The sequence below is a fragment of the Tyto alba genome, unplaced genomic scaffold (assembly GCF_018691265.1).
Source record: "Tyto alba isolate M040663 unplaced genomic scaffold, T.alba_DEE_v4.0 Super-Scaffold_45, whole genome shotgun sequence".
NCBI lineage: Eukaryota > Metazoa > Chordata > Aves > Strigiformes > Tytonidae > Tyto > Tyto alba.
In genome coordinates, this window is record NW_024881321.1 from 40,869,263 (window position 1) to 40,896,503 (window position 27,241).

A 27,241-nucleotide genomic window follows, 5' to 3' on the forward strand; every position below is an offset into this window, starting at 1 on the left:
TTGTGCAACCTCAAGAACAAAACACGCATTCGGAGCGACAGTGATGGGACCGCAGTACTGGCTCACTGGGCCTTGTTTCCGTGGGTAAGGCAGAGAGCATAGTCAGGGTTCCTCCTCTTTCTTTGACCAACGCTGTCTTGTGCACCACAGCAGACACCATCAGCAGTCCTTGAGCTAACCTTTTGGAGCTAGTTGGGATGCTCACACTACATTGCTGCATAGACATGTCTGGAGACTGCATTTGAAGCTGTACCCTTCCATGTCTGGACACCAGTGTGGGTCCTGGAGCAGCTCACGGAGCTGTGCAGGCTCGCCTCAGCACCAGGAGTGTCCAGGACTGTTGCGTGCATGGCAGCAGCACACTAGTGCCTCAAAGCATGTGGTGCTCCCAGGGAGCCTTAACACTGCCCTCCCTAAAGCCTGCTCCTCAGGGAAGGCTGAAAGGGTGCTCTTGTACTGGATTATGTGATGTACATGCCAAAGAAACAAGTTATGCTATAACCTTAGCACAAGTCCTGGAACATACAGGAGTACGCTGTTCATACTGCTTTGACTAGCAAGTTGCTATTTAAAGTTCAGGGCAAAGCTTTAAACCCTGAAAAGGTTTTGATGTAATTGCTGGGGACTGGGGAGGGACAGTGATGAATGTCACAGACAGGATTTTAGAAAAAAGGAGTGAAAGGATTACACATGAAACTTCAGTTTCCTAATCAATACCCACTGGAGCTTCTGGGTAAGCACTATCCCATATTTCCTGAGAGAGGTTAAATGCAAGCTGATCACCCCAGCTCTTCAATTTACTACATCTATCAGGGTTAACAGTGACCTGGGTATGAGATCAGTCACTTTAGTTCCTATGGAAAATTCTCCTGTTCTCCATTAATAAAATAATTAAATTCCCTCCAGTGCAAAGTATTTATTGGTTAATTCTTCATGGGAGTCGCTTGTCTTGACTTTGTTCAATGTTTTGTAAAATTCAAGATTAGGCTCATTATATTGAAAGCAGGATTCAAATACATTTCAAATCTCACAATGGCATCCTCTCCTGCTACAAAAGTTCATACTGGTCTGAATACGGGAAGACAAAATTAGTCCTTTTTAAGAAGAAATCATCAAAGATCAGTGACCATCAAAGAGCTTTACTTGAGGGAAAAAAGAAAGAGGCCAAATTTCAAGATAGCATAGACAGTCAGTGAGACTGGAGTGCTTGAAGCTGGTGGAATTTTTTTAAGTCATTCACAAATACTATATCTACCCTTGACAGGTCATTTCATTCTATTTAGCACTTTTTATTCTCTGTGGTTTATAAGCTCTTAAGCAAATGTAAGAGGGAGGAAAAGCTAACGTGTCAGATAATACACTATATCAGGCTGACAACCTAACTGAATTTCCCCTGTGGTGCTAGCAAAACGCTGTTCCAAAAAGTAATAATGCATACAGAGAAAGAAAAAAAAAAAAAAAAAAAAAAAAAAGATTAAAAAAAATGGAAAAAGTGGAAAAAAAAAGGATCATAGAGATCATGCTGTCACATTTAATTTCAGAGAACAAAACCTGAAGCTGATTTCTCTTTAGATCAGTTGTATACCAGTTGGAACATGGGTGCCTAGCACTGCGACAGAGTAATATGATCTGAGCTTTAAATAGCTGCCAAATAACCATGTGGTGGCTGGCAGCATTAAACGTGTTGCAATGAGAATGATCTGTTTCAAAGTAAAGCCACATAACAGAGGATAAGTCAATCTGATGTGGTATAGAAAAGGAGGGGGAAACGTTTTCCATTATCTTTCTGGGTTTCTTTCTGGCTTAAATATGTTTCCGTCGTAAAGATGCATTAATTCATGGTCTTAACCTGTTTAAAACCTGAGTCATGTGCAGGTCATTTCAGAGAACACCTCCTTGGGCACCCGGGCACAAGAGGAGGCGGGGGGAGGGTGCGGGATGCCGAACGTGAGTCCCACCTCTGAGACCATCCATCCCCTTGCTGTAACCCAGTTCAGAGTGGTGGCCTCCCCGGGTGAAAGGCACTTTACAGGAGGCTCCCCCCCAGTTTGTACCAAAGGCATCCTTGGCAGTTTTTAGGAGCAGGTGAGGAACGGATCTAACATGGGGTGACTTCTGCTCCAGGCCTTCCCCTTATCCTCACAGCAAAATGGGGAGCCTTGCAGCACTTTGTGAGGCCCCTCTGGGCTCCCTGGGATGTAGGGAAAAATCAGGTGCAGTGTTTGGAGATGTCTAATACAGCCCTCTTCCTTCGTACTTTCATGTCAAATGGCTCTCCTTGTCCCTATTGTCAACATGTCTGCTGGGTAGATGAGACACATTGTGGACTGGAAAGACAGACCAGTGTAAACTGGTAACATGAGGAAGAGACATGAAGGGAAAAGTGGTACTGTAAATACTTGTGATTCTTCACCCCTTCTGTCACTTTTGATTATAGACAGCTAGCTTCTGTTTTCAATTTCAGTGTCTCCACCAACTTCAGCAGCATCGATCCAGACTTACTCTCAGTTAGCACAGCAGAATTTCATGCGAACATACTTTATCTAGTCCTCACTGCCTGGAAATCGCGTTGCCAAAAGGACAGGTAGGAACAGGAGAGCCAGAGGAAAAACCAGCTGCTGCATCAGAAGGTAAATAGTTCATTTAAGAGGTTCAGTGTGGCTTCTTAAAAGGTAGTAAGCACAACATACTTTGCAGCCAGTTAGGATTTTGCAAGAATGGAGACAGCAATACAGACACCACTTACTGTTGTCCTACTAGCACACTATAGAGTACAGTTGCAGCAGCTAGGCACGGTGCAGAGAAATAAAGCAGGCTTTATTTTGCATTTCCTCAAAGGAGAACATTGCTTTACCCCACTCGTGTAAATGTCAATAAACAGCCACATATTTCATGAAGGTCAGCCCCAGTGAAACCTCCAGCAGCCGCCCCAATGAGTAACAAGGATAAAGCAGGGGCAAATCCCTTCCCGACTGTTTTTGTCCGCAGCTGTCTTTGCCGCGTTGTGTCAGCACATCCCCCAGGAACCCACAACAGCTGCCCAGCGGGCTGGCAGAGGGCATCTCAGAGGGGCGCTCACCCTCCTTTCTTCCCCTCTTTTCTCACCTCCATCCCCTTGTTTTCCCACTGCCTCCTTTGTGGGCAGTCATGGTCCTTGCCATGTTTGCACTGGACAAGCGGATGATTATCAGATTGAAAGGAATCAGAAAATGCTTCTTACCTACCTGTTCCTTTTCCCATTACTTTTCCAAATATGGTACTTAAAAAAAAAAAATATCTCTTTTTTTCCAACATGACCACAGGCTATTAACCAGCCAGGCACTTAAAAACCAAACCAAACCAAACCTATAGATTGGTGAGGAACACAGTTCTTTGACCAATTTCACAGAATATTTTGATTACAGTATTTAATCCCCTTTACAATCTTCTACTCGGCTCTAATCATGAAAATCCCTGCATCGCTGCCAAGGATTTTCTAGACAAAAGCACATCTGGAAGCATGCCACAGAGCGAGTCTCCTTAGCTGGCCTGTCTTCTCCAAGTTCTTACAAATCTGTTCCCCTGCACATAGTTCTTTCATGAAAACAGAAGAACAAGAGTTAGACTGTGCTTTTAGGTATTACCCATACAGAGGCGCCTCCCCACCACCGTCAACACCATTCCCTGGTCTGCAGCAGCGACTTAGTACACATCAGGTGCTTACCTACATACGTGTTTTGGAGGGAGCAAGCAACCTGTCCCCACAGTTTCAGAAGGAACCTGGCTCTCAGGTTAGGAGAAGGTGGTATCCAATTCAAGCAAATTGATAGAGCTACATGCTATTGCCTAAAGTGTGAGTTTGAGTGAGGAATTTATGAGTACTCACGCAATTTCTACTGATGCCAAAAAGGCTTCCTGAAGTTTCTAAGGAAGCCCTCAGAAACACTTTGGATCTTCACCGGCCATTACGTCTACAGTCTGACCCAAAGGGTTGCCTCCAAGAGAGGCTGCCTCGCACACAAGAGTGTAACTAATTTAGCTGCATAATGGAGAGACATCTGAAGATGCACATGGGCTGAATTAAGGGCTCCACAGGAGCCTTTGGCTCATTCCTTGCAGAGTTTATTAGTTGCTGCTGCACACATGGTTAGGTTTGCTGGAAGAAGTCCAGCTCTGAGGCACCTCTCAATTCCTCCAGCTTCTAAAATTTGCAGAAAAAGTGGCTCAAGCATATTGCCCCCTCTAAGCTCTTGGGGAGAGGGATTCTCCCCTGCAGAGAAGCAGACAGGGTTTGGGGGGGTACCTAGGCAAATAACTCTTGATTATTGAATTTACCTCCATAATTACCAGTAAGTATCCTAGACTGTAAAGGGGACAAATACCACCAGATTGTATTATTTGAGAAACAGTATGTGATTGTGTAATTAAGGGCAGGAATATAATACCACATGTACAAGGGGCAGGGTTAATTTCAGCATTTCCTGACTAACCAAGGGCATTATGGTGTAACCCTAATGTTCTCCGGATGGCTATCATTTATATGGAGTTCATATATATATATGCTTATGAATATTCGATTGAAATTCACCCATGATACTCCCCGACACAGTAATTAAAAACACCATGTTAGCTGCCTAGAAAAATATTTTTATGATTTGGTAATTATTCCAAACCTCATAGTGCCAGCACCCCTACCCCCCACCCTTGTCGTCTTCCTGTTTTATAATGTATAAAGCTAACCTTGATGATGGAAAAATAAATAAGTAGCAGGCAAGGCTGGAAAGCTTCCAATCACAAGAGCTCCCGAAATGGAAGCAACATCCAATCTGGCCCACCACATCTTCTAGGTGGGCACTCCTTTCCTGCCTTTTAGTGATGCCTTCAGTATTCATGACAGCTGTGGAATTAAGCATTATGAACAAGAAGAAACCAACACGCAGTCTTTACTTTTCCCCATCAGTCCCAAACTATTCTGCACTGGGTTACAAAGTGAAAACCAACACACTCTCAGATGGATTTAATTTCAGTGTGGGCACGATGCTAGACAAAGTTTCCCCATTGTTAAAACTCCACCTCATCTTCTCCATACCATGCATACAGTCCCATCCTCACCCCACCCTCCAAACATATGGGCACATGCACACACACACACAGAGAACCAGCCATGCCTACAATACGGACCCAAATCCATCTCCCCTGCTGTCTTATCTAGGCTCATTGCTTTCCCTGGGATGACTAGTAGGCAAGTTGGATTTGGTCTACAGTGCAGATTTTTAATATTGGGGAAAATTAAGTCTACATAAAACATACATTTTCATGTCCTAGATACTGTCTCCATAGTAAACCTTTTTTAATAAAAAAAGTCATTTTACACAATCAGGAAAATGTTTGTTGGAGCAGCCAATTATTCCATTCAAAAATAAAAGGGTTAAAACTTGATTAAAATATTAATGCTATCATTCAAAGTACAATTTCAGCATAACTTCAGCTACTGATTTAACTACGGTATTTTGGCTTACAGAATCGTGCAACAGACATGTATTTCAGAACACAGAATATGCAGCTTTCAAATGCATACAGAAAAGAGAAACGTGTAACGGAGGCAGTTAAGCTTTTACGTATACGGACTAGCACCAGGTCGCTGTTCACAGCAATTTGCTCTCTCGTCCTCTTCCCGTGGATGCTGCATGAACAACTGCACTCTATTTTTATAAAGTGCAGACATGTTTGCTTGTATTAAACCTAAGGCAAGTAGTGGAAGACAGGAGAGGAGGTAGATTGAATTACTGTGTTTGAATGTTTGTTTTCTCCTTTACCTTATACCAATCTCCACAAGCAGAAACACAAAGTAAATGTTAAAAGACAAATGTATAAAATGTTGATTTGGCCCACTTCATTTTGGGCTTTTGGTTGCAGAAAATTTTTGCCTTCCTCTGTTTGCAAAACTGCAAAAATGCTGCTAATGGTACAATATGGAGAACCACATGTGTACCTTCTAAAGAATTAAAAACGAATACTTGGGACATAAGGTGGTTTCTTCATGTATAGAGTTTTGTGTCCTTTACCCTTAAACAAGTAACAGAAGAACTTCCAGAAATCTGTCTGCACACTTAGGATTGCCATGATGGTAATAATGTATAAAACTGTGTTCCAGTTTACAACTGTCATGAAGTTTCACTAGGATTCCTGCATTCCCTTCAGCAGCGTACAACTAGTCTGAGTGTAAATAAATGGCACGCCCTACCAACAAGAAGAGTATTCCTGCTAATAAAGCAAAAAATACTCCTACAGGAGCCAACATAAAAGACCAGCCATAACGTACATAAACAGAAAAGTCTGTGCAATCCATTTTTTTCATGTTTGTGTAGTTTTCCAGATCAGCCATCGCCTGGACCCAGATGACATACATCACGACTACCAGCGAAAACAAGACACCTGGAAAAGAAACACCAGGTTTTAACAACAGAGTGTGAGACAAGTGCTGAGTGCATTTTCTGTAATACCTACAAACCCATCAATGCTTGAAGCCCTGGCTGCAATGCACAGTCAACCACCACTGGATAAATTTTGCCTTTGGCTTCCTCTAACAAGCACTATCTCCATCTCGCTCCCGATTTGCACTGAAAGGCACGCTCCCATGACAAAAGATGTACCTGGTTTTCGTAGGCAGACTGAAACACAGGTGTGTTTAGGGACAAAATTCAGGCAGATATTTAATGTTTTTAATTCAGAAGCCAAAGAGGGAGGAGGGGGAGCGAAAAGAGGGGGGACAGGACAGAACTACCTGGGAAAAAATATCTACTTTTGCTTCCCAAGTTCTGACATTGTTTCTATCACAGCCTTTTGGATGAGATATGAAAAGGGGAAAGGGGTGGGAAATCTTTCTAGCATCTTCACCTCTCTACATTTGCTTCTTTTTTCTTATGAAGAGGGCTTTGTTTGGAACATACTACATTCAGAGTATTCTACTCAAGTATTTTGCAGACAAATTCAGATGCATTTAATTCAAAATCCTCCACATTAGAAAAGAAGCTCCTGGTATAGGAACAAAACCCAACAATAATTAAATAATTGCTATGAAGCAGGCTATTAGTATTAACCTCAGATTGGATACAACAGTTTCCTGGAACTAATTCTACACATCATTCACAGCCTCTTCCCAGCCACCCCACTGAAAGGCCTTTGGATTGTTTACACATCATAGTAATAGGAGCACATGTCCTTACAAACTTTGTTAATCTCTTTCTTACTATACACCAGGAGATATAAGAAGAAAGTGCCTTCCAAAGTATCAGTTGCATTCCTAGTATTTCATTTCACTTTAGAGGAATGTGGACACTTGAGAAATGCAAGCCTGTAGCACAGATGCTCCAGCAGAAGATTTGCTGGAAGACTGAGGGCACAAGTCTGAATTTTTTGCATGCTCCAGCCTATGCCCACTTGCTCCCTGAGCTCCAGCTGTCATAGCACCGTTACAGCCACAGGACTGTCTATCCCAACGGTGGAATATTTGAGGGGACACCAGCCCATCATATTTTTATCCCAGGATGTTTAGATGCCTCACTAAAACCACAAGCCAGCGCGTATTCCTGGGAACACTCATTGCCGAACTTGCGTCTATGGGCTGTAGAGCCACAGAGAGTAAGTCAAAAGTATTTGTGGTCTCTTCCCCATCCTCCTACATACTTGCAGTGCAACCTTGAACAAATGTGACACTTGTGGCAAAACCCACAAATGCACTTTGTAAGCACCCATGGACAGGCATTTGCTTCCAGACCCACCCGTCCCGGTAACCTTTCATGGTTACCTTTCCCCATCCCCACCCTGAGATGCTGCCTCACAACCTCCTTTCCCTGCTCTTCTTACCCACCTACCAGGGAGCAACTCTTGTCATCACTCTCTCATTTGCTTCAAGTAAAATCAGACAGGTTAGCTGCAGCAGTTTAAATTGGTGATCTGGAGACATTCTTGTTGGTGCCTTATGGTCAAAATGCAACAGCTTTACATTCCGGACATCCCAAGCATCTGACATTCACAACTCAACGCCTGGGAACACTACTACCTTTTGGAGACCACCAAAAATTGAGCTGAAATAGTTAACCTGAGGCATAATCAAAATGTGACTGAAAATTCCAAAGGCTCTGCATTTTTTATGAGGCTGAAAGAAAATAGAAAAGCTAAATAAAGGAGGAGGCAGACACATTTCCCGTCTATGAAATATACTTCCAGGTTTACATTTTTTGCTAGGGCTCAAATTCCTAACAAAGTTTGGGAAAAAAAAAAAAAAAACAACACTCAATTCTAAAAGGCATAAATTCAATTTTGAAAGTATTTTACCTAAGTATAACTCAATTTTGATGGGATTTAGTACTGGGGTTGTATTAAACAGAAAACTGGTGAAACACTCTGAGAGAAGGATCACCTTAGGGCCAGATATAAAGAATGAGAAATTAAATTGTAGACTCTCCAAATATAAGTCAAATTGAGCAGAAGATTCCTATAACAGAATATGTAATGTTAACAGATAATGTAGGCAACATATGAAAATTAGAACCAGAGCTAGTAATTTTTGATGTAAAAAGATTCAGGGCAAAATTCATAGAGTCATGGAGTTTCACCAAGGTTTCAAAATTTCAACCAAAAAAAAAAAAATTATAGCCCAAAGATTTGGAAAGATACATTAATAATAAGGCAAAATCCATATGAACATTGAAATTTACCTCTTCAGATGACTGTGGCTGTGCATTATCAAATGTCTGTAGTCTTCTGTTTATTTTCTACATCAGGGCAAACTTAGTTCAAAACAAAAATGATTACAAAAAGTGGTGATACATATTCCCTTACTGTAGCAGCAGGTAAGTATAACCAGGCCTTGCACACCTGCAGTGACCTCTGGCACCCTGGGCAGATACACAGCTAAGTAGCCCAGTCAGTCAGAAGCATTTCCCATTAAAACAAGACGCATTTCATATTGAAATGGGCACCCCTTGCTCTTTGGGCAGTCGGAAGCAACACCTTCTAGGTGGTTAAACTAGAGCCAAGACCATGTAGGTGCAAAATAGCAAGCCACTGCTGCCAGTGGTAAAGCAACTTCAGGGAAGCTAAAATCCATCGGGTGATTTCACAGCAAGCTGTTAATACCTGTGTGTGGCAAATTCTTGGGTATGGAAATTTGCTGAGGAAATGTATGTCAAGCAGAGATAAATGTCCTTCTTTCAACGAGAAGAAAAAGAAAGGGAGAATATGTAAACCCTCTTAGTTAATTAAGGCACTAAAGGAGTATTTAAGGGTTCTCACTATCTGCTAATGGAGGCTAATTAGTAGATATATTGCTTAGTGCCTTCAAGAAATATAATCTTGAACAATAGAATCAGGCTAAGTAAAAACTGACCATGTCCTGTTGCCTCCAAAACCATTTCATTCATTAGGGCTCCTTTTGTCTAATTTGCACAGAAGTGTGATTTCATGGGAGTTAAGGACTTAGACAGGAGTTTACTGAATATGTATTTATTCTGGGAAATCTTTTCCTGCAGTCTTGCACTTTCTATCATGAATGTCATGATCTCTCATAGCCACGCTCCAAGGCAAAATTACTGAGATTGAAAAAAAAATTCACAATTTCATGAAGCAAATATTTTTAGGAATAATGCGTGCTATGATGTATTTCTACATTTTCAGCATTTAGACCTTTTTCATAGTGTGCAGATGTCCATTTGCCCCTGCCTTTTAGTGAATATAAAATAAAACAGCTGTTGCATGAATCAGGAATGATGGGGGAAATTATTCCTAGAACATGAAATATGTCTGAGAGAGATTAAGACAAATAAATACTGTCCTTCTCCTCCTTTTTCCTTCTTTTTTTCCATTTTGCATTTTTTTTTAAGAACACACATGTTTGATACACAGCTCTGTGCAGTGTGATAAGACAGGGACTTCTCTGAGGTCACTCTTTCCTGTCTTTTGCATTTATTCTTTTGAATTTCTTTCAAACAAATACTTGTGCATATTGCAGAGGAGAAAGAATACAGAACCTTTAGAAATGTCTATGAATTCAAGAAGCAGTTTGCTGGCCTTTAGTACTTATTCTTCCCACATAGGAATGCCTTTCACTTGTCAATGGTGAATGGCTGTTTATGGCATGAATCTTTTACTATGCAGACATGAAGACAACAGGTGCTGGAAAGAATGATGTGAGCTTTTTACTTGTGCCTAGAAGTTTAGAACTCTTTATCTCACTTGAGGAAAACTTGCATGCATGTGTAGGTATTTTTTTTTTTCCAATTGCATTTTTCTGTCCTTGTCCTTGTTACAGATTCTACCACCAACCTTGGCCTCTTGTGACCTTTATTTTAAAAGTATGGTTGACATTCCACTCTGAAGTACGTGCAGAGGATCCCACTTAAGAGTTATGGGAGTTGGCACATATCTCTGAAGACAGATTTTTGTCCTCATCTAGGAGCTAGAATTATAATATCAGCTTTTTCCACTCTTTTGGCAGGAAGCAGAAGTCATACTTGTACTTCTAATCTTACTTCTTCACAAGGGTGTGATTCTGTAATGCTCTGTGAACGTCCTGGGGGCTTGCTTGTTTTCACCACCACCCAGGCAGGAACTGGCCAAGGTAATTATGGACTTAAGGCAATTATGGACTTCACTTAAGGCTGCTCTAAGTGATTATTTTACGGCAGCTTTCCCCTTCTTTTCCTATGACCTTTGAAGGAACTATAAGGCTTCTTACAGTTTGCACTACTGCACTGCTGTTCTTGGTCCACCCTCTGATATTGTAGACATGGAGGAGAGGCTGCAAAGACAGCACTCACGTCACTGACTGTGTTACTGTTGAACTGAAACACTCTTTTTCCCCACAGGTGTAGCATCTGTAGCCTCGGGTAGTTCGTGTGGTTACAAATCTTAATACAGAAAGCTTCTAGCCAATAAGCTGCCACCAATATTAATAATTGTGTGTGCCTCTTCATTTGTGGTGGTTCATCTGAATAAGAGAAGTGGGCAGCCTTTCTTAAAGATCGGGATGAAGAAAGGGCAGCTGTGTGACTCTGCCACAGGTCAGACATCAGAATTGCTCTGTGGGTAGCAGCACAACTGAAATCCCATCTGAAATGCACGTACATAAATGAACCCAGTGTTGGAATAACACAGAAGGAATTCAAGTTCATGCAGTCACTGGATGATGGATGATGCCACTGCAGCTGCAGACACGGTGAGACAGTTGCTTGATTGGAATGCTTTGCTGGATGGATACAGATTCTTTAAGAACAGGCAGTTAAGATGGGGTGGGATGGATGCAGTCTGGACAAAGAAATACCTTGAGTGGGCAGAAATCTTCTAAGTAACAAGAGCTTATGGGTTAAGGTCAACAAGGTGGACAAAAATGGCGTGGTCATGATGGGCATGTGCTACAGGCCACCTAGTCACAAAGAGGAAGTGGACTGGAAAAATAGTTATGACTTCTGGTTCTCATGAGGGACTCAGACACCCCAGCATCTTCTAGGAGACCAACACTGCAGAGAACAAGCAGTCCAGGAGGTAGGTAGCTAGGCTGCATCAAGGATAACTTCTTGAAACAGGGGTGGAACAGACCAACTAATGGAAGTGCTTTGCTGGACCTGCTACTCACAAATAAGGGAAAACTAGTCGGGAATATGATAGAAGGTGTTAGCTGTGGTTATAATGGCCATGAAATGGTAAAGTTTAGTAGCCTAGGAGGAATATGGAAGGTGAGTAGGAGATTAAAGACCCAGAACTTCAGAACAGACTTCAGCCTGTTCAGGGAACTGGTAGGCAGGATCCCAAGGGAGACTGCCCTGAAAGACAAAGGATGCCTTGAAGGGTAAAGGAGCCCAGAAGAATTTGTTCCTCACAGGCAACTTCGTTAAAGCACAAGAATGGTCCCTCTCTGCATGCAAAAATTCAAGCAGGTCTGACAGAATTGAAAGTTAACCTCATACAGAGCTGCATTAGCAAGAACACAATCATCAGGTTTGAAAATAGTATTATTCCCCTTTACTCAGCAGTTGTGACATCATAGCTGGAAAACTGTGCCCAGTTTAAGGCCCCCTGGTGAAAGAGAGATATTGATAAACTGAGGTGATGACCATCAAGATGGTTAGGGGGATGGAAGACAAGGAGAGACTGAATGAGCTTGGGAGTTTTAGTCTGGAGAAGAAAGCAGTCTTCATCTTTCTAAACGGAGTTGCAGAGAATATGGGGGTAGATTCTTCAGACCTGCACTCTGAAAGGATGAGACACAACAGTCACAAGCTGAAGCAAGGACAATTTCAGGTGGATACAAGGAAAAAAATGCAATATTTCTCACCATTAAATTTGGGACAAATGCCAAAAGATGCTGGGGAACATCAATTACTGGAGATTTTAAAAACTTGTCTGGGTGAGGCTCTGAGCTGCCTGATCAAACTTTGATGCTAGCCCTGCTTTGAATGGGATGTCAGACTCGATTGCCACAAGAGGCCATTTCCAACCTAAATTTATTCTGTGTTACTCAGGATCTCTGTTTAGGCTCCTTCCATAGGTCCCTCTAAAAGGCAAGTCTATCTGCCTTAGCACAGATAAGGTGAAGCATCCTTCTGAGAGTGTGTTTCTTACTACTGACAATAGAAGTTTAAGAAGTTGGTTCATACAAAACACTCAGCTTTCAGATGGCTGAACAGCTGGCATGAATCCCATTCTCAATAATATCTTCAGCTGCTTTCTGAGCCCTAAGATGGCACAGCAGACCATGCTACAAGCTGTTCTTTTCATTCGAGGCAGAGATTTATCTGCTACCTAATTTGTCAGTTAAGGTTGCAAAAGGATACAGATACTTCAGTCCAATAACAGGTATTAAAATTGCTTCATCTAACATTTTTCTTTAAAGATATGTAAGTAGGAAAATGACTGATCTTCCAAACTTCCACAGAACAATCACCTTGTCTAACTTATTTCTCGGAAGCCTACTATTCTCACTAGCATAACAACAATTTGAACTTTGTGATAAGACAGCATCCAGGCCCTTTCAAACAATGTGTATAATTCTTTTTTTTCTTCAAATCAATACGCTGGTTTCTGCCTTACAAGAACTCTAACTTCACCTATGACCTAAGTCACATTACATCTCTTCATTTTCCCATTAGGCATGTGTTTAAATAGATGCACACCTTGGCTGCGTCCTGATCACATCTTGCTGTGAGTGGTAAATACACACCACTTCTCATCACTCTCCCCTTCCATGCCCTGTTTTCCTTTGGGAGGCAGTAAATGAACAGACTCACTAGTCCTGAAGAAGATGGATCGAGGAAGGTGTCAGGGCAGCAGGGAACACAGTAGAGCACAACACCCTGCCTTCTAGAGGCAGGCTATAACACTCCTCTTCTGCATCAGGTTCTACCTTCCCTTGCTCTGCCCCCAAATTATCCCAGATTTAAGATATTAACTATTATGAGGAATTCCTATTGGGAGAAAATAAGAGATAGCAAGTCATACCCCTGGGTCTGAGAAGCCCTCTTACTCTCCATTTAACACAATGGGCCATTGATCAGTAACACCACAGGGAACCAAGCTGTTGCCCAGGACATCCCACAGGACATACCCCTAACTACTGTCAATGCAAAGTATTTATAAGCTCTCCTTATGTCAGCATGGTCACTCCGACCAGCATGATTTTAATCCATGATATAATTAAACCTTCACCTTGGTTACAGGAGTACTTGTAAGAAGAGCTGAGAGCAACAAACTTTTTTTAAAATGTTTTTGAGGGCGATCAGAAGTGTTGGATGGGATAATGATATTTACAGAAAGCACCTTCCCCCAGCAGCCCTGCCCTCTTGGTGGGACTGGGAGTAGATGCATAAGAGCTTGGTGAGGAACTGTCCCCTGACCCAAGACAAAATGTCTTGTGCAAGCTGAATGGCTCCAGGCTCCTATATTCTGCTGCCGCCACTACCTTTTGGCAAATCATAGCAGGATTTTGCTAAGTATCTCAGCTTTTCAACAAGAACAATGGCAACAGTAAAAATAACACAGCTCTCCTCTGAAGCCCTGAATGAGAACAGTCCTGAAGTTGAAAAATACTACATACAGAGAGAGTTCAGGATTTCCCTTGAAGAACATCTGCTCTATAGGGACAAAGGGTGAGAGGGGCAAAGAGACAGGCCCAAGGTCACACTCTGGGATAATAAAGCTCACTTAACTTCACACACCTAAAAAAAATAGTCTCTCTGGATTCCCCCAGTAAAGGAAAGAGAGGTGTAGGGTTCCTCCATAGCACATACATCTGATCCAATTAGGCCCCTCTTTCAGGATGAAATGAATCCCCAGCTGGGGGAACTTCTTACATGCTTACTGTTTTTACTGGCAGTGAATGTTAATGCTTCTTGCAGACCTCCTAGCAAAGCCAAGGGAGACTAGTGCAGACTTGGGGATCTAACTTTCCCTTGCCGAAATGCGGGCAGATGAACTGACCCAGGGTGGAGAACACACACATTGCTTCACACCTCTGCCTGTTGGTTCCTGGTGTCTCTCAAGCGCCCTTTTCCTCTCTAACACCCTCTGCTATTTTCCAGTCACCACTGAGGTTTTTTACAGATTACAAATGCAGAAAAAGTGCAGGAGTCACATGGGATCTTAGCCTGCAAATTAGTGACAAAAGTCACTGAAATATCTTAGGATTTCTCTCAGACTATGAATATTTTTTGTATGTCTCTTAAAAGTGTGGAGGAGTAATTCTCAAGGGATCAAACGCAAGTATGCAGGAGTTTTTTCAGCAAAAATATAAAATACTTCCCACACTTCACTGAGGGTCCTTTAAAGGGGAATAATGATCACTAGCTGCTATGAAGAGCTGCGAGGTGAAGTGGGTAAGCAAGGTCAGCGGGTCAGTAAGAGAAGCAAAGTGCCCAGGCCTCTCGGTCCTGACATGAGTGGCTCTACCCTGTCACATAAAACTGCTCTCACAGGGCTGCCTCTCACCAGGCTTTGTATAAAGGAGAACAGTGATTGAGTAAATACTGTCATTTACATCCTACACAACTGTGTCTTACACACCAGTGTGACGTTTTCCCAGACTTTTCAAGGTTAACCAAACAGCATCCCAGAAAGCTGTCCGTATCAGCAGAATACTGGTAGGGTGCATCCTCCACAGCACGTGTGGGTTATGCGGAACGATGGAATGCAGTTTTTGCTATCTTTCATTCACAGAGGTTTAGAGCTCCCACTTACTCATATGTGACAACTATTTTGTGTATTCCAATCACATCCAAAATATTTCTCCCGTATTGGTCATGTGAATGTGGTCTGTCTTCCAACTTCTTTAGAACCCACTGTAATCCCCTTTTGTGTCACTGATAAAAAACCCCCTCTCCTTAGCTAAAGCCATTGAGAATTGTATAAAGCAGTATCCCTAAATATGCATTCTTTTTCCTGCTAAAAATGTAGACTGAAATTACAGTGTAATTCCATTATTTGTCCTGTATTTTTTAAATCTTAATCCAAAAGTAGCTTTTAGAATAGCTTCATGACTAGATAACTGTGAAAAGAATTGTCTTCAAGGCAGGCACTCCACGAGACAAAGGATAGAAGCATATGCTTTTTCTTTCTTCTAACCATGATTAATATAATTTTTGGTCAAGGAAAATGGAAGAAATACCTCATCCCTTCCATTCTTTAATTGACTAAGCAAACAGCATACCCACCAGCAATGATGAAAAAGCCTCCTCCTGCTTTGTACAGAACGTGGCTGGCAAACGGAGCTGCACAGATGATGAAGAAACTAGCCATCACAATAGTGACCACTCCCAGGAGCATAAAAACTGTCCAGAAACCTCGATAAACTGGAGAAAGGGAAGAAGGAAAAAAATAATGCAACACTTTTTAGAATTTAAAGAAGTGACATACTTGGCTAACAAAGATCTTTCTTTTCCTCTTCACTTGCCGTATTATGAATGCAAATAGAATGAAACATTCATTCTATTGTGCATATACGTTGCGTATCATGTGGACCAAATTAGGTTCGAACTCCAGTCCTTATCTGATGATCATGGAAAATAGGTTGTAAGTTACCACGACTGAAATCCGTCTGCTTAATATTTAGCAGTGACTTGTAAGATAGCAACTTGATCAAATGTATGCTTTTTAGAAAATGGCATGCCAAAGCTGTAGCAATAATTCTTTGGGATAAATGACTGGACTGACAGAATACAGTTGTTTTATGAAAATTGTCTGGGAGAAGCAGAGAGATGCAACATCTTGACATTCTTAGTGCTTTGACCATATCACCAATAGCAATCTGTAAGTTCTCTATAATTTACAACTGAATAATTCTCTTTACACATAGTCATATTCAGTAGATGGAAATGAAAAGCAGGATGGGAGAAAAAACTTAAAAAATATAAACCAGGTTTATGAAGAACAGTTAAGTATTTTAAAACAGCCTATTCCTGCTCTAAATTTCTCTATATTTTATTAAATTTAAAATGTGATGTTTCAGAAGGCCCTGTTAGACAGTGCCAAGCAGTGCTGAATTAATGGATGCAGCTGGTGATAAATGAGCCGAGAGTTTTGTGACATACTCTGGCCAAAAGAGTCTTTCTAACAATTATTTTTTAGCTGGTTAATTGCACATCCATTTAACAAAGTCATCATTTTACAAATGCTACAAGAGTGACATAAATTTCTCCCATGAATTTAAAAATTGGTACATTAACACAACCCATTAGTAAAATTATGAGTTGCAAAGATCTCCATCGTCAGATCTGAAAATCTTGAAGCACTGACAATTCAGTCAGTGAAAAACATTTCCACCCAACTGAGGGAAAGCATATAAGCCAGCTGGCAAGTCAGGAAAAGTGAGTCACAAAAGAAACTGCCACTTATCATTTGACAGCACCTACTTACTGTTATGGCAAAACACAACCAAGCAACTATTACACTGGCTCATATCCTGGAAGTTTCAAATTCATACAGCGTGTTGGAGCCAGCTATTCTGGAATAATTCAGGTTTGCTCTCATGTGAAATCTGAAGGTGCACTAGACATTATCAGCCTGTGCTTCCCACTAATGTGTTCCAAAAATCTATAGTTTTTAACATGATCAGCTTAACTCATGTTAAAATATACACCATCTTGCCTTTATCAGCCTTGTAAATGTATGAGCTAGATCATGTTCACCACATCGCATTAAATAACACTTTTTAAATAACATCCTTTTTAATACAGGCAAACATTCAGAGACATAATTTGCCACCACACTGATCAGCAGATTTGGGCATAGAAAGGATGAATGTATCTGAAAGTAGCTGGCAGAAGGGTTAAAACTGTGGTTTGGTTCATATCCAATACAAGTCTTCTTTCCACATAAACAAAAAAATATGGAAATAGTAGGTAAGAAATAAGGCTGTGGCTCAGCAAAGCAGTTAAGTGTGTGTTCTGCTTTAAGTACCCTACCTCTTATGGGATTTAGGCACCTGTTTAAAGTTAAACACATAGTTAAATGATTCACTTAATGCAAATGGACAGTGAATGGAGACCTAGAAAGGTAAATCTCCCAAGTCATTCAGTCTTGGGTCTCTGAAGCAATTTCATATTATTTTACCCATGGGGCTACTTCGCTAAGCTTCATCGCAGTCCCCAAGTCCATGCGACATTACTTCCTCATTTAAAACCTAATATTGCTAAATCAGTCTATAACCACCCAACTCTTTTACATGGATGGCCCAAGGTACTTCAAAGTCATGCTACATTATAGGACACATCGGCCAAAATGGACCTTGAAAAAGCTTTCTTCGATATCATTATGGTCAGTCACCTAAGTCATACAGCACTGTTTCTATTTTCTGAATGGATGAGGACACAAGATGCCCCAGCATTACAAAATCAGTATCCAACTTCATTATCTGCTCCTCATACAGGAAGCTCTGAAGTCTGCTTTTATTGAAATTTTACCAGAGAAGCTTGATTTGTTCAAATGTTCTTGGAAACGGAACACAAAAGGAGTACAAATATAACTGATGAAAATTTGTTTAAAACTCTCTGTAACTATACAAGAAGAGAAAAGCGGTTTTTCTGCTCCAACAGCACAACTATTTTATGCATTACGTGTGAAACACTGATTTGACCTAGCTATCTCCTGAAAAAATCTTCCATTCCATTTCTATAGAAATAATAATTTACTCTAGAGAATCATGGATAAATTCTGATGATCCTAATACTTGTTTAACCAGCTAACTCTGTCATTAAACATCAATTAGAAAATAGCATATAGTTAGCAGGTAGAAAGTCTGCAATGCTCCCAAATCTGTGACTTTTCAAGCAAAAGATTACCCCCTCTAATTTGCAAGACAGTAAGTCATTTGGATCATTTGTGGCACAGGTCTGAGGAAACATCCTAAGAGCATTTAGACTTTTTCTTCAGTGAGGGAGTTAAAAAGCAACCATTTTTCTGCAAAGAAGGCTTCTCTTATTTCATATTCAGACCATTTTTGCTCAGACCACATTTCCCACCTTCTCTGCCTAGATGGCAAGATCAGTTCCTACAGGGCTAATCATTCAAAATTACAATGCAGCCCTACTGCTATCATTTAGCCTAGCTGGTATCTATAGATGAACACAAAAGAGCTGCTTGAAATTAAACCTTCCTAAGAATGAACTTACTCTTCAAGTCAAAGACTTTGCTGCTCTGAGATTGAGGTGAACCATGACAGATAAAATGCAACAGAAGATGCTGCTTTGAATTATTTTTCTTTATATCCCATGAAAAGGGCTGATGCTATGATCCAAGCAGCCTCTTTCAAGAAATAATGGTTCAGTGCACCTATACAAAGTGTTAACCGAAGTTTGCACTGTTTCAGGTCTCACTGAGGTAGTTCATCTGGTCTGGATGACGAGTACCCTTGTCACTGCAAGGTACTTCACAGATACATTTTAGCTAGTTGCCTCAAATACATGCATTATTCCAAGTATTCCCTACAATAGAAGAAATAAAGTACAAGCACTACTGCAGAGTCTGAGGTAAACCTATCTGCAGTGTTAATCTTAGAAACCATTGCTCTGTGTTGCAAGAGTGCTAAACAGAAGGTTCTGTAACTTGTCTTGGTAAGCTGCCCCTTTGTTGGGTACAACATTTGCCTTGGCAGTGACAGACAGACCTAAAAATAAAATCATGCTTAGAGGAAAACAGGAGTACACACGGTATGCTTGTCTTTGAGCTCTGCACTGTTCAGCCTGTATACTATGAGAACATTATACCTACAGTATATTCCTCCAAAATTGCATGACCTGTAGTTTTCCCTTGCTACTTGCTTTTCTCCCTAAAGATCCTTTTTTGGCGTGTCTCTGGAGACTTCTGCATCATTTGAAAACTAGAAGAAATATCTGGTTTGGACTTACTTAATATTTTGGACTAAATTTGGGATAAATGGCTGAAAATTATTAAAATCGCCATTTTCTGGTAGAGTAGACCCCAGGATTGATTATAAACTGAAGCCATAGATTCATACTTTAAGATGTTACTGGTGCATAATATGAAAGAGAAGCAATAATATATATTACAAAGTCACACAGCTGTGTCACCCACAACACACACTTACGTAGGAGCCATGCACACCTCTGAAGCTCCACAATGGTTTTTCAGGAACAGGTTAGCTAATGACACAATGCAACACCCATCTGCTATCGGAGATGTGAACATCAACTTAATGAAACCATACCACGTCTTTTATTGCCCTTGGCGACTTTGAGTGGTTTAAAAACTCAGCCATCAGCCCATACATTTTCTATGGTCTATCAAAAAAAAAAAACCCAAACCAGCCACTTAATGTTCCATTTAATGTCAATGTGAATTATTAAGCACTGCAAAGCTGAAAAACTTTTTGAAGTATGTGTGAGTACAGTGCTGCATAAACATTACTAAAGATAGCCAAAATTACTTGGAAAAGTTGCCTTGATTTTTAATTTACAAGCTCATATGCTAAAGTGAAACTTCCCTGTGATTTAACTGTGGATTGTATTTTAGAATATGTCTTTTTTACCTCTCTAATTAACAGAAGAGATATCAAAATGCTTTTGACAAGAGTATTGCCTGCCACCAACAATATAAAATACTGTGAAAGGTGAAGTGCCTGAACTGCTCTAAATCAGGAGTATCTTCTCTGCAGATAAACAGCTATAAAGGAGATCACAGATCTCAGCAGCAGCGCAGGAGACACACCTGGTAACACAGTAAACCTTGCAAGACTTTTCTCAGTTTCACTCAGTACACTTTACTATCCCCTAGTAGTAGTAATTTTTTTTTTTTTTAATAATCCTAACAATAAAAAAAATACAATATTCACAGTATGAATACATTGCTTTTGTAAATACTTCTTTCTTTATCACTGCTTGGTGGCTGGGGAGTTCTCCCTTAGTAAATGTACTGTATTACAATCTCTCATGGGCAATTATGTGACTGTATTACATAACAGCATTTTTTTTCCCTAGAAATAAGCTACTGGTAACATTTCACTGTACAATTTTTATTTTCAGGTTTCATTGCTGATGTCTTCTAGATTACTTTAGGTAATTTCAACTCAGTAACAAACCTGCCAATAAATTTGATCACACCATTTTAGATTTAATGGTTGTTCAACTAGAATTTCACTTCAATCCTATAAACATTGTGTATTCTACATTATATCAGGCACTACTTCAAATACTGGCAATGTGCCCAGTACTGGACAAAATAAGATACTAATAGTCAGGAAAAAAAGCATAAGCAGCTACAAATCAGAGTACTAAACTGATGTGTCAGTGCAGCCCCATTAAATGATTTCCAATTTAGCTTCAGAAGGTGCTGGGGAAATTTACAACAGTTAAGGAACTATTGTTTATTTCCAAATAAAGTTGAGGAAAAAACTCTCAAAAATAAAGTTAATAACTTGACTAAGTGCTAGATTTTGCACTTCTTAGGAATAACCTCACTATATCCAACAGGTGTACAAGTAAGGACTTTGTACATTTTTCAAAAACAGGCCTAGTATTGTCCTGTAGTTTTATAAATGTGTGATACTCCTTGAACGTCAGTGTTAAGTAATCTGATGACGAGATACCATGCATTAATCTAGCTAGCAATGAATTATTATTTAAATACTATAGTATTATGTATTCAAAACAGTGTGATAGGATAACCAATCTGATTACGATTGTGCAAATGTATGTTTATTTTAGAATGTAGAGGTCACTACTCGCACTGTATGGGCTAATTTCATTTTTTTTTTTATTTCTAGGTTGTAGCTTGTTGCACATATGTTTGTCAATCATCTTATAAATGAATCTGCTGGCAACACAATGAGGTGCTGTCTAAGTCTACTTAAGAGCTGCACATTATAAAATGGAAAGTCACTATAGTCAGGGTTCCCCTGAGCTCATTTAGATGCCTGTTTCAGGTTAAGATAAACGACATGGCCTACAAATGTCTTTAAGTGCATTAATGATAAATGATGGTTAGCACAGCTGTGTACCACACCTTACAATGTAGGTAAGTGAAGTCCTCCCTGTTCTGCCAAGATATTTAACAAAACCAGTGAATGAACAAAACCACTATAACTGTGATTAAAAGATACAGCAAGCTGCAATTTCAAAGCAGTGCTATCTAACCCTTCAAAGCTGACCATGCATCTGTCAGTAATGATGAAAAGAAATCTGAGACATTAAAACATGCATTCAGATCTCCAATATAAGCATCACTGTAGGCTTTTCTGTCTTTCCATTTCCATCTAAGGCTATAATTCTTGACAGCAGAAGCTATTAGTCTAGGTTTATACAGCAGGACGAACCAAGACTTTGGTCTAAAGCTTTGTAAGGTGTACTATAACACTAAACTTCCAAGGTCCTCAGTGTTTCGAGTCTTTTGGGAACTACCACACAAACATCGTAAAACAAACATACAAAAAGATATAAATAAGCTAAGAGGGGATAGACTGAGCCTCTTTTGAATTCTGGCCCAGAAATGCTCTGAGCCAAATTCCTACCAATACTAAAGCCACAGGAGTTATGTCAACAGAGAACTTGGTCCAGACACTGCACTCAAAGATCATCAGAGATTTTCTGTTCCTCAAGGAATGTATCTTTTCTTGAGCCCTTCTAACTGGATGGTAACATGGCATTCCACCAACAAACCACACTTGCGTTTCCACTAGGAGCTGCAGTTAAATCCAAATTCCTCTGATAAGGTCCCAAAGTCTCTTAAGTCAAACAGTCTGTAAAAGAAGTCATGTGCCTTTGCTTGCTCAGAAACTAACAGTTCTGCTAACAGAAAGTTAGATATTTTTAGAAAAATGTGTTGTAGATACGTGTTTGATTTTTCTAATGAAGTTCAAAGTTTTTTATTCAGCTGTTTATTTTTCTACGAAAGAGCAAACTAAGTATTTTCAGATGACAGAATACTTTTTCTTATCTACTCCTAATTAAAATAGGACGTGAGGGTCTCACTAAAAACACAGTGCTAAACCTGTGTGGGATATTTCTCTTTTTTATTCCCAAAAGTGAGTATGCTGAGAAAGCTTTAAGACATGAAAATGGTAATATTGTATCAAGAAACAGTAGCAGAAGCAAAAAAAAGGACAATAACCTCAGTCTTTTGGTGGTTCCCTTCTGTTCTATGTTTAGCTGATGCAAGATACCAGATGCCGTCAACTGGATATACAAATAGTTGATGAAATCTTGTTCTTCATGAAATCAAATGGAGGGCTTTTGCCACTGGATTTTACAGAGAAGCATTTCCTCCACTGTGAATCAAGAAGAGGATAACCTTCTAGCATTTCTTAATTTAAAAACCTGTTGGCCAAATATCATGGGCAGGGCTGTCAAACTAGACTAAAGGAGAAACCAGTTTTGACCTAACAGAATAAACAATGACATAACCTTCTTCATAAAAAGTTGTGAAAGATTCTTGAACAAGCATATCTGTTCTAGTAAATAACTAAGCTTGGATGCTGAAAATGAACTGGAGACATAAAAAAACCCCTCTTCAGTTTTAATGAGCTCAAAAGCAATCCAACTGTATCTATTTATATAGCAGGAATGGCTCTGAATATACTCTACCTGGGCCAGCATCTATAGTACAGTTCTGTCTATTTTTAATCTCCTAATATGAAATATAGATAGGAAAATTATATTTGAGCAGTGATTCTTTTGGCAAACATTAACTAAAATTAATTAAATTTTTGATGATATTCCTTCTCCCTTCCTTATTCTTTATTTGTGCACTTCTGTGTAATCGTGGAATATAATTTGACAATCCTTTGTGAATGTATGAGTGAATGGTGGAATACAAACTCTGTCTAGATGATGACTGTCACTTTCAGATGGAAAGATAAACTGTTCTAGATGTGCTGTGAAGTTAGATTAGATCTCTGAATGGTGAGGTCTGAATTCTTCCTGGACAAACAATTCATAATTTGTAAAGATTAACAGAACCATTATCAGTCCAATATATTTTCTTTTTCATGTCTGCAGCATAAAAAATGGATTCTGAAGACATTTCAAAGTTAGCAAAGGCATAATCACAGCTTCAGGACAGGAAGGGATCACTTCAGTCACTGAGTCAGCACTCTCAGAGACATGCAGCATCCATACATCACAGGTTATTTAAAAAGTGATACAAAATAGGTGTCAGAAGTGATTTACTTCAAATACTTTTGCATAAAGCCTTTGATCTGATGAAATGTGACCAATATTTTTAAGTAGCATTTAAGAGTTGCAAAACCAGAGCTTTCTAGGCATTATTCAAACATAGGTTTTCAATTACTGTGTATCTTCCATATATATGTGTGTGTGTGTGCGTATATCTTTGTTACAGCACTATACAGCACTAGAGTTTCTTGGTGCAAATATCTCAGTTTAACGTAGTATTTTGAACTATAATAGAGAATATATATATATATATATATATATATATATATATTAAAAGACCTTAGTTCACAAAACAAAACCGCCCATTGCTGAAGTCTTAGGCTGCATTATTCATGTATGGCACACATTGTTCAGAGTAACCTCAGCGCCTCAGCTCCCTGTAGTATCAATGGAGAGATGCTGGCATATCCAGCAGTTGGTGCAGTATATCTGAGTTAGTTGAATAAACTCGGACAGTATCAAGGCTCCTCTCCTCCTTCCTCATAAAGTAAAAATGCAGTATATTTCCACATGTGGTTATTTATTTAACAAAAAACAGTTTTATTGGAATATACAAGAAGTACTTGTTTAATGCATTCAGCCCAAGGAAGACACTTTTTATGTCAGAGAAAAAAGCACTAAAAAGGAAATGCCTTTTTTTTTTTTTTTCAGAAATTCCTTCCATTCTGCCATCATGCTTAAAGCTAAGCATTTAAGTGCTTTGCTAGATAGTGGCTTAAATATGCATGCTGTAAAATTATGAGAAGTATGAAACATCAAAACTCTATTATTTAAACTGTGCGGAGTGATAAGGCTGTTTTATCTGGAAGCATCCAAATTGTTTTTATGAAACTATAGGCACTGTATCCATTTGCAGACAAAAAACCACTTACTGATTGCAGAGTCATAGGAGGTTGAGTTGTGTTCATCTCGGATAAGAGGAAATGGTGACAGGTAAGCATGTGTACAATTCTTGGAAGGTGACTGGTTAGCTAAAAGTGAAAGAAAGGTAAAGATTAATATTTTACTGACTTAACAATAAAATATTTTAAGCTTGTTCTTCAAATGGGCAAACTTAGTTTCGTACGTCAAGATTCCAGGTTCTTTCCCAGGCAATAGCTTACAGTGGATTTGATTTGTTAAGAGATACCAGCCTTGTTGTCCAGCCAAGGATATTCCTTAAAGACTAACACAGTCTGGGAACAGTAAAGCAGACTTGCTGAAGGCACTCTTCAATTTATATGCAGTGCATACATATGCTTTTATATGCATATGTAACTTTCTCTTGTGAGGGTTAATTATGTCCATCTCATTATTTCATGCCACAAAAGAAAAAAAAGAAAACAAAACAAAACAAAACAAACAAACAAAAAAACCCAGGAAATTACTTTTTCCCTTGTGAAAGAACAATGAAAAATATCAAGCATCTTCAGAAAGTTTAGAGTCTCAACAAATATGAGTTTAGTCTATGGAATCAATATCACCAGAGAAGGGTAATTTCATCCTTTATATTAAATGCTTATAAAACTATCACCTTCTTCCTTGAGAAAGATAAAGGCTGACTATAGCTTAAATCACATTTAAATTTCAGATTCCTGACCACAGAATTCTCTAGATAAATAACAAGGGGAAATTAGCTACAGTGAATATTACATTTGCCATCTAAGAGCAAGCAATATATTTAGCAATATACGAGTTATTGGAGTAAAATTTGTATGATGCCACCTGCTTTTCACAGGGATTGTGGAAATCTTGCAATAAGGAGAGGGAGCTCTGTACCTCAGACGTAGGCTCTAAGACAGGAAAATAAATTTTGCTTGACCTCTTCATCATGGGAGATTTTGGTTGTAAAATACTACCTAATCTTCCAAAATCCTGGCACGTAGTGAAAGAAAGCAAAGGGTCATCTGTGAATTTAGTAGAGGAATTCTTCCGGAAATACGTGTCCTACACCATTTTCGCAGTGGAATTGCCCATGCCTTCCTTAACCCACTCGTACAACTAGCTGGGGAAACAATCCAAGCAAAAATTCATGGATCATCCTAACCACTAAGCTCTTTTCCCCTATGCTACAGAAATAAACAGTCTGTTTAACAATAAGTGCCAAGTGTCTGTCCAGATAAGAATGGACCCAGGTTAACAGGGCAGCCATAACACTCACAGCATAAATTGATAGTTAAACATATCATTTTGTCCTGGGGTTTCCTTCAGTATAGACTACATAATTATTTGTCAAGAATTTATTTTAGCGTATCTGAAGAACCAGATCACCAAAGAAGTCATATGAAATCCAGTGATTCATAAGACAGAAAAAAACCCCACAATTTTGGGAATGAACTACAGCAGATAATGTAAAAGGAAAAAAGTTACTTACTATACCAGAAATTCCACATGCTGGCATTATTCTCTCCTACATTGCCACTAAACCAGCACCTCCAGAAGAAACCTTCATGGTGGAAAGTGGCCTTCTCTCCCTATGGGGAAAAAAAAAAAGAAAAAAAGAAAGCATTATCATACAATTTTTAAATGGCTGAAAGAATCAAGTTCAATTGAAATTAGATGTTGAGGTAAAAACCACCACCATCATAATGAAACACAGCCTGTCTGAATATAGGTTAGCTACAGCATATCTAAACACTAACACTTCCTTTGAAAGAATGCCATATTGCAAAAGTAGTATCACAAAAGATAAATTCATTTTAGAATTGATTACAACTGGTTACAAGATGTTTTGAAACAGGCTGGCAAGCGTCCAGAAGGTCAAAATGAGTATATTCAAAAGTTCATACAGACATAAATTCTTAGAAAATAAACACATCCAAGAAACCTACATATATAATTCTCGTTCTAAAAAAAAAATGTCCATACTAACCCCAGCATCTTCAGGTGCTTTTGAACACCTTCCTATTTCTGTAGCAAGAAGCCAATAATCAGTTCCAAATGCCACCAAAAAAAGCAAAACCCCTAGAGCCGCAAAGAAGCCTCCAAAAAATAACCCCACACTTAGTTTCATTATTGAAGTTATCTTAAAAAAAAAAAAAAATGCTCAATTACTTAAGAAGAAATAGTAAAATAAATAAAATTATTGCGAAAGTTACTAAAAAGCTATTTGGAGATTACAGCTCATATCTGAAGAAGTTTCTCTTCACTTGACTTTCTGCCTGTGCCCTTCTTCCCAATGCCCTGTGAGTCGATTTGCGTCTCCTAATTTGTGTTCCACGTGGCTGACTCAAGACTGACAGATGAAAGGGGCCTTCTATTTTAGGGCACTGATAGCAGAGATTCATTCTGTTTCTCTGTCTGGGCGAGGCCAGTCAGAAATAGCTGACCTTCCCCTAACTAATCAGGGATTGGCTTGAAATATTATTGCAGCTGGTGCATCAACATCAGTGGAGATGGAGTTGCAATGACTCTCTCTGTCCACATGAATTGCGTTACAGAGCACATAGTAGCAGCAAGGACCCCCAAAATTCAGGCCTGGTAGTGAACATCTCCTGGGCTGATAGCAGGGAAGGAAACACACACAACACTTTGGAAGTTACTATAAGTCATGCTACTAAATGATGGCTAAAATTTTTTTATGGAACTTTAAAATACGGTAGCCGAAT

At 39.5% G+C, this 27,241-nt stretch overlaps 1 protein-coding gene across 1 annotated transcript; it reads right to left on the reverse strand.

Moving 5' to 3' along the window:
* Positions 1-5,231: 5,231 nt before the first annotated feature.
* On the reverse strand, positions 5,232-26,822 carry TMEM182 (transmembrane protein 182). Its single transcript, XM_009976102.3, has 5 exons — positions 26,506-26,822; positions 26,008-26,107; positions 24,527-24,625; positions 15,684-15,821; positions 5,232-6,414 (listed from the first exon to the last, which is right to left on the reverse strand). Exons 1-5 carry the CDS (start codon positions 26,644-26,646, stop codon positions 6,191-6,193), a joined length of 702 nt encoding a protein of 233 aa, XP_009974404.2. The 5' UTR covers positions 26,647-26,822; the 3' UTR covers positions 5,232-6,190.
* Positions 26,823-27,241: the final 419 nt, after the last annotated feature.

Excerpts from the sequence above, each read along its gene's own strand:
- TMEM182 (XM_009976102.3), bottom strand. The coding sequence starts at position 26,646 with ATGAAACTAAGTGTGGGGTTATTTTTTGGAGGCTTCTTTGCGGCTCTA. Across the intron at positions 15,822-24,526 it reads CTCCTATGACTCTGCAATCA|TTTATCGAGGTTTCTGGACA; the intron begins GTAAGTGGTTTT and ends CCCTTTCTCCAG. Across the intron at positions 6,415-15,683 it reads AGGCTTTTTCATCATTGCTG|GTGTCTTGTTTTCGCTGGTA; the intron begins GTGGGTATGCTG and ends TTTCTTTTCCAG.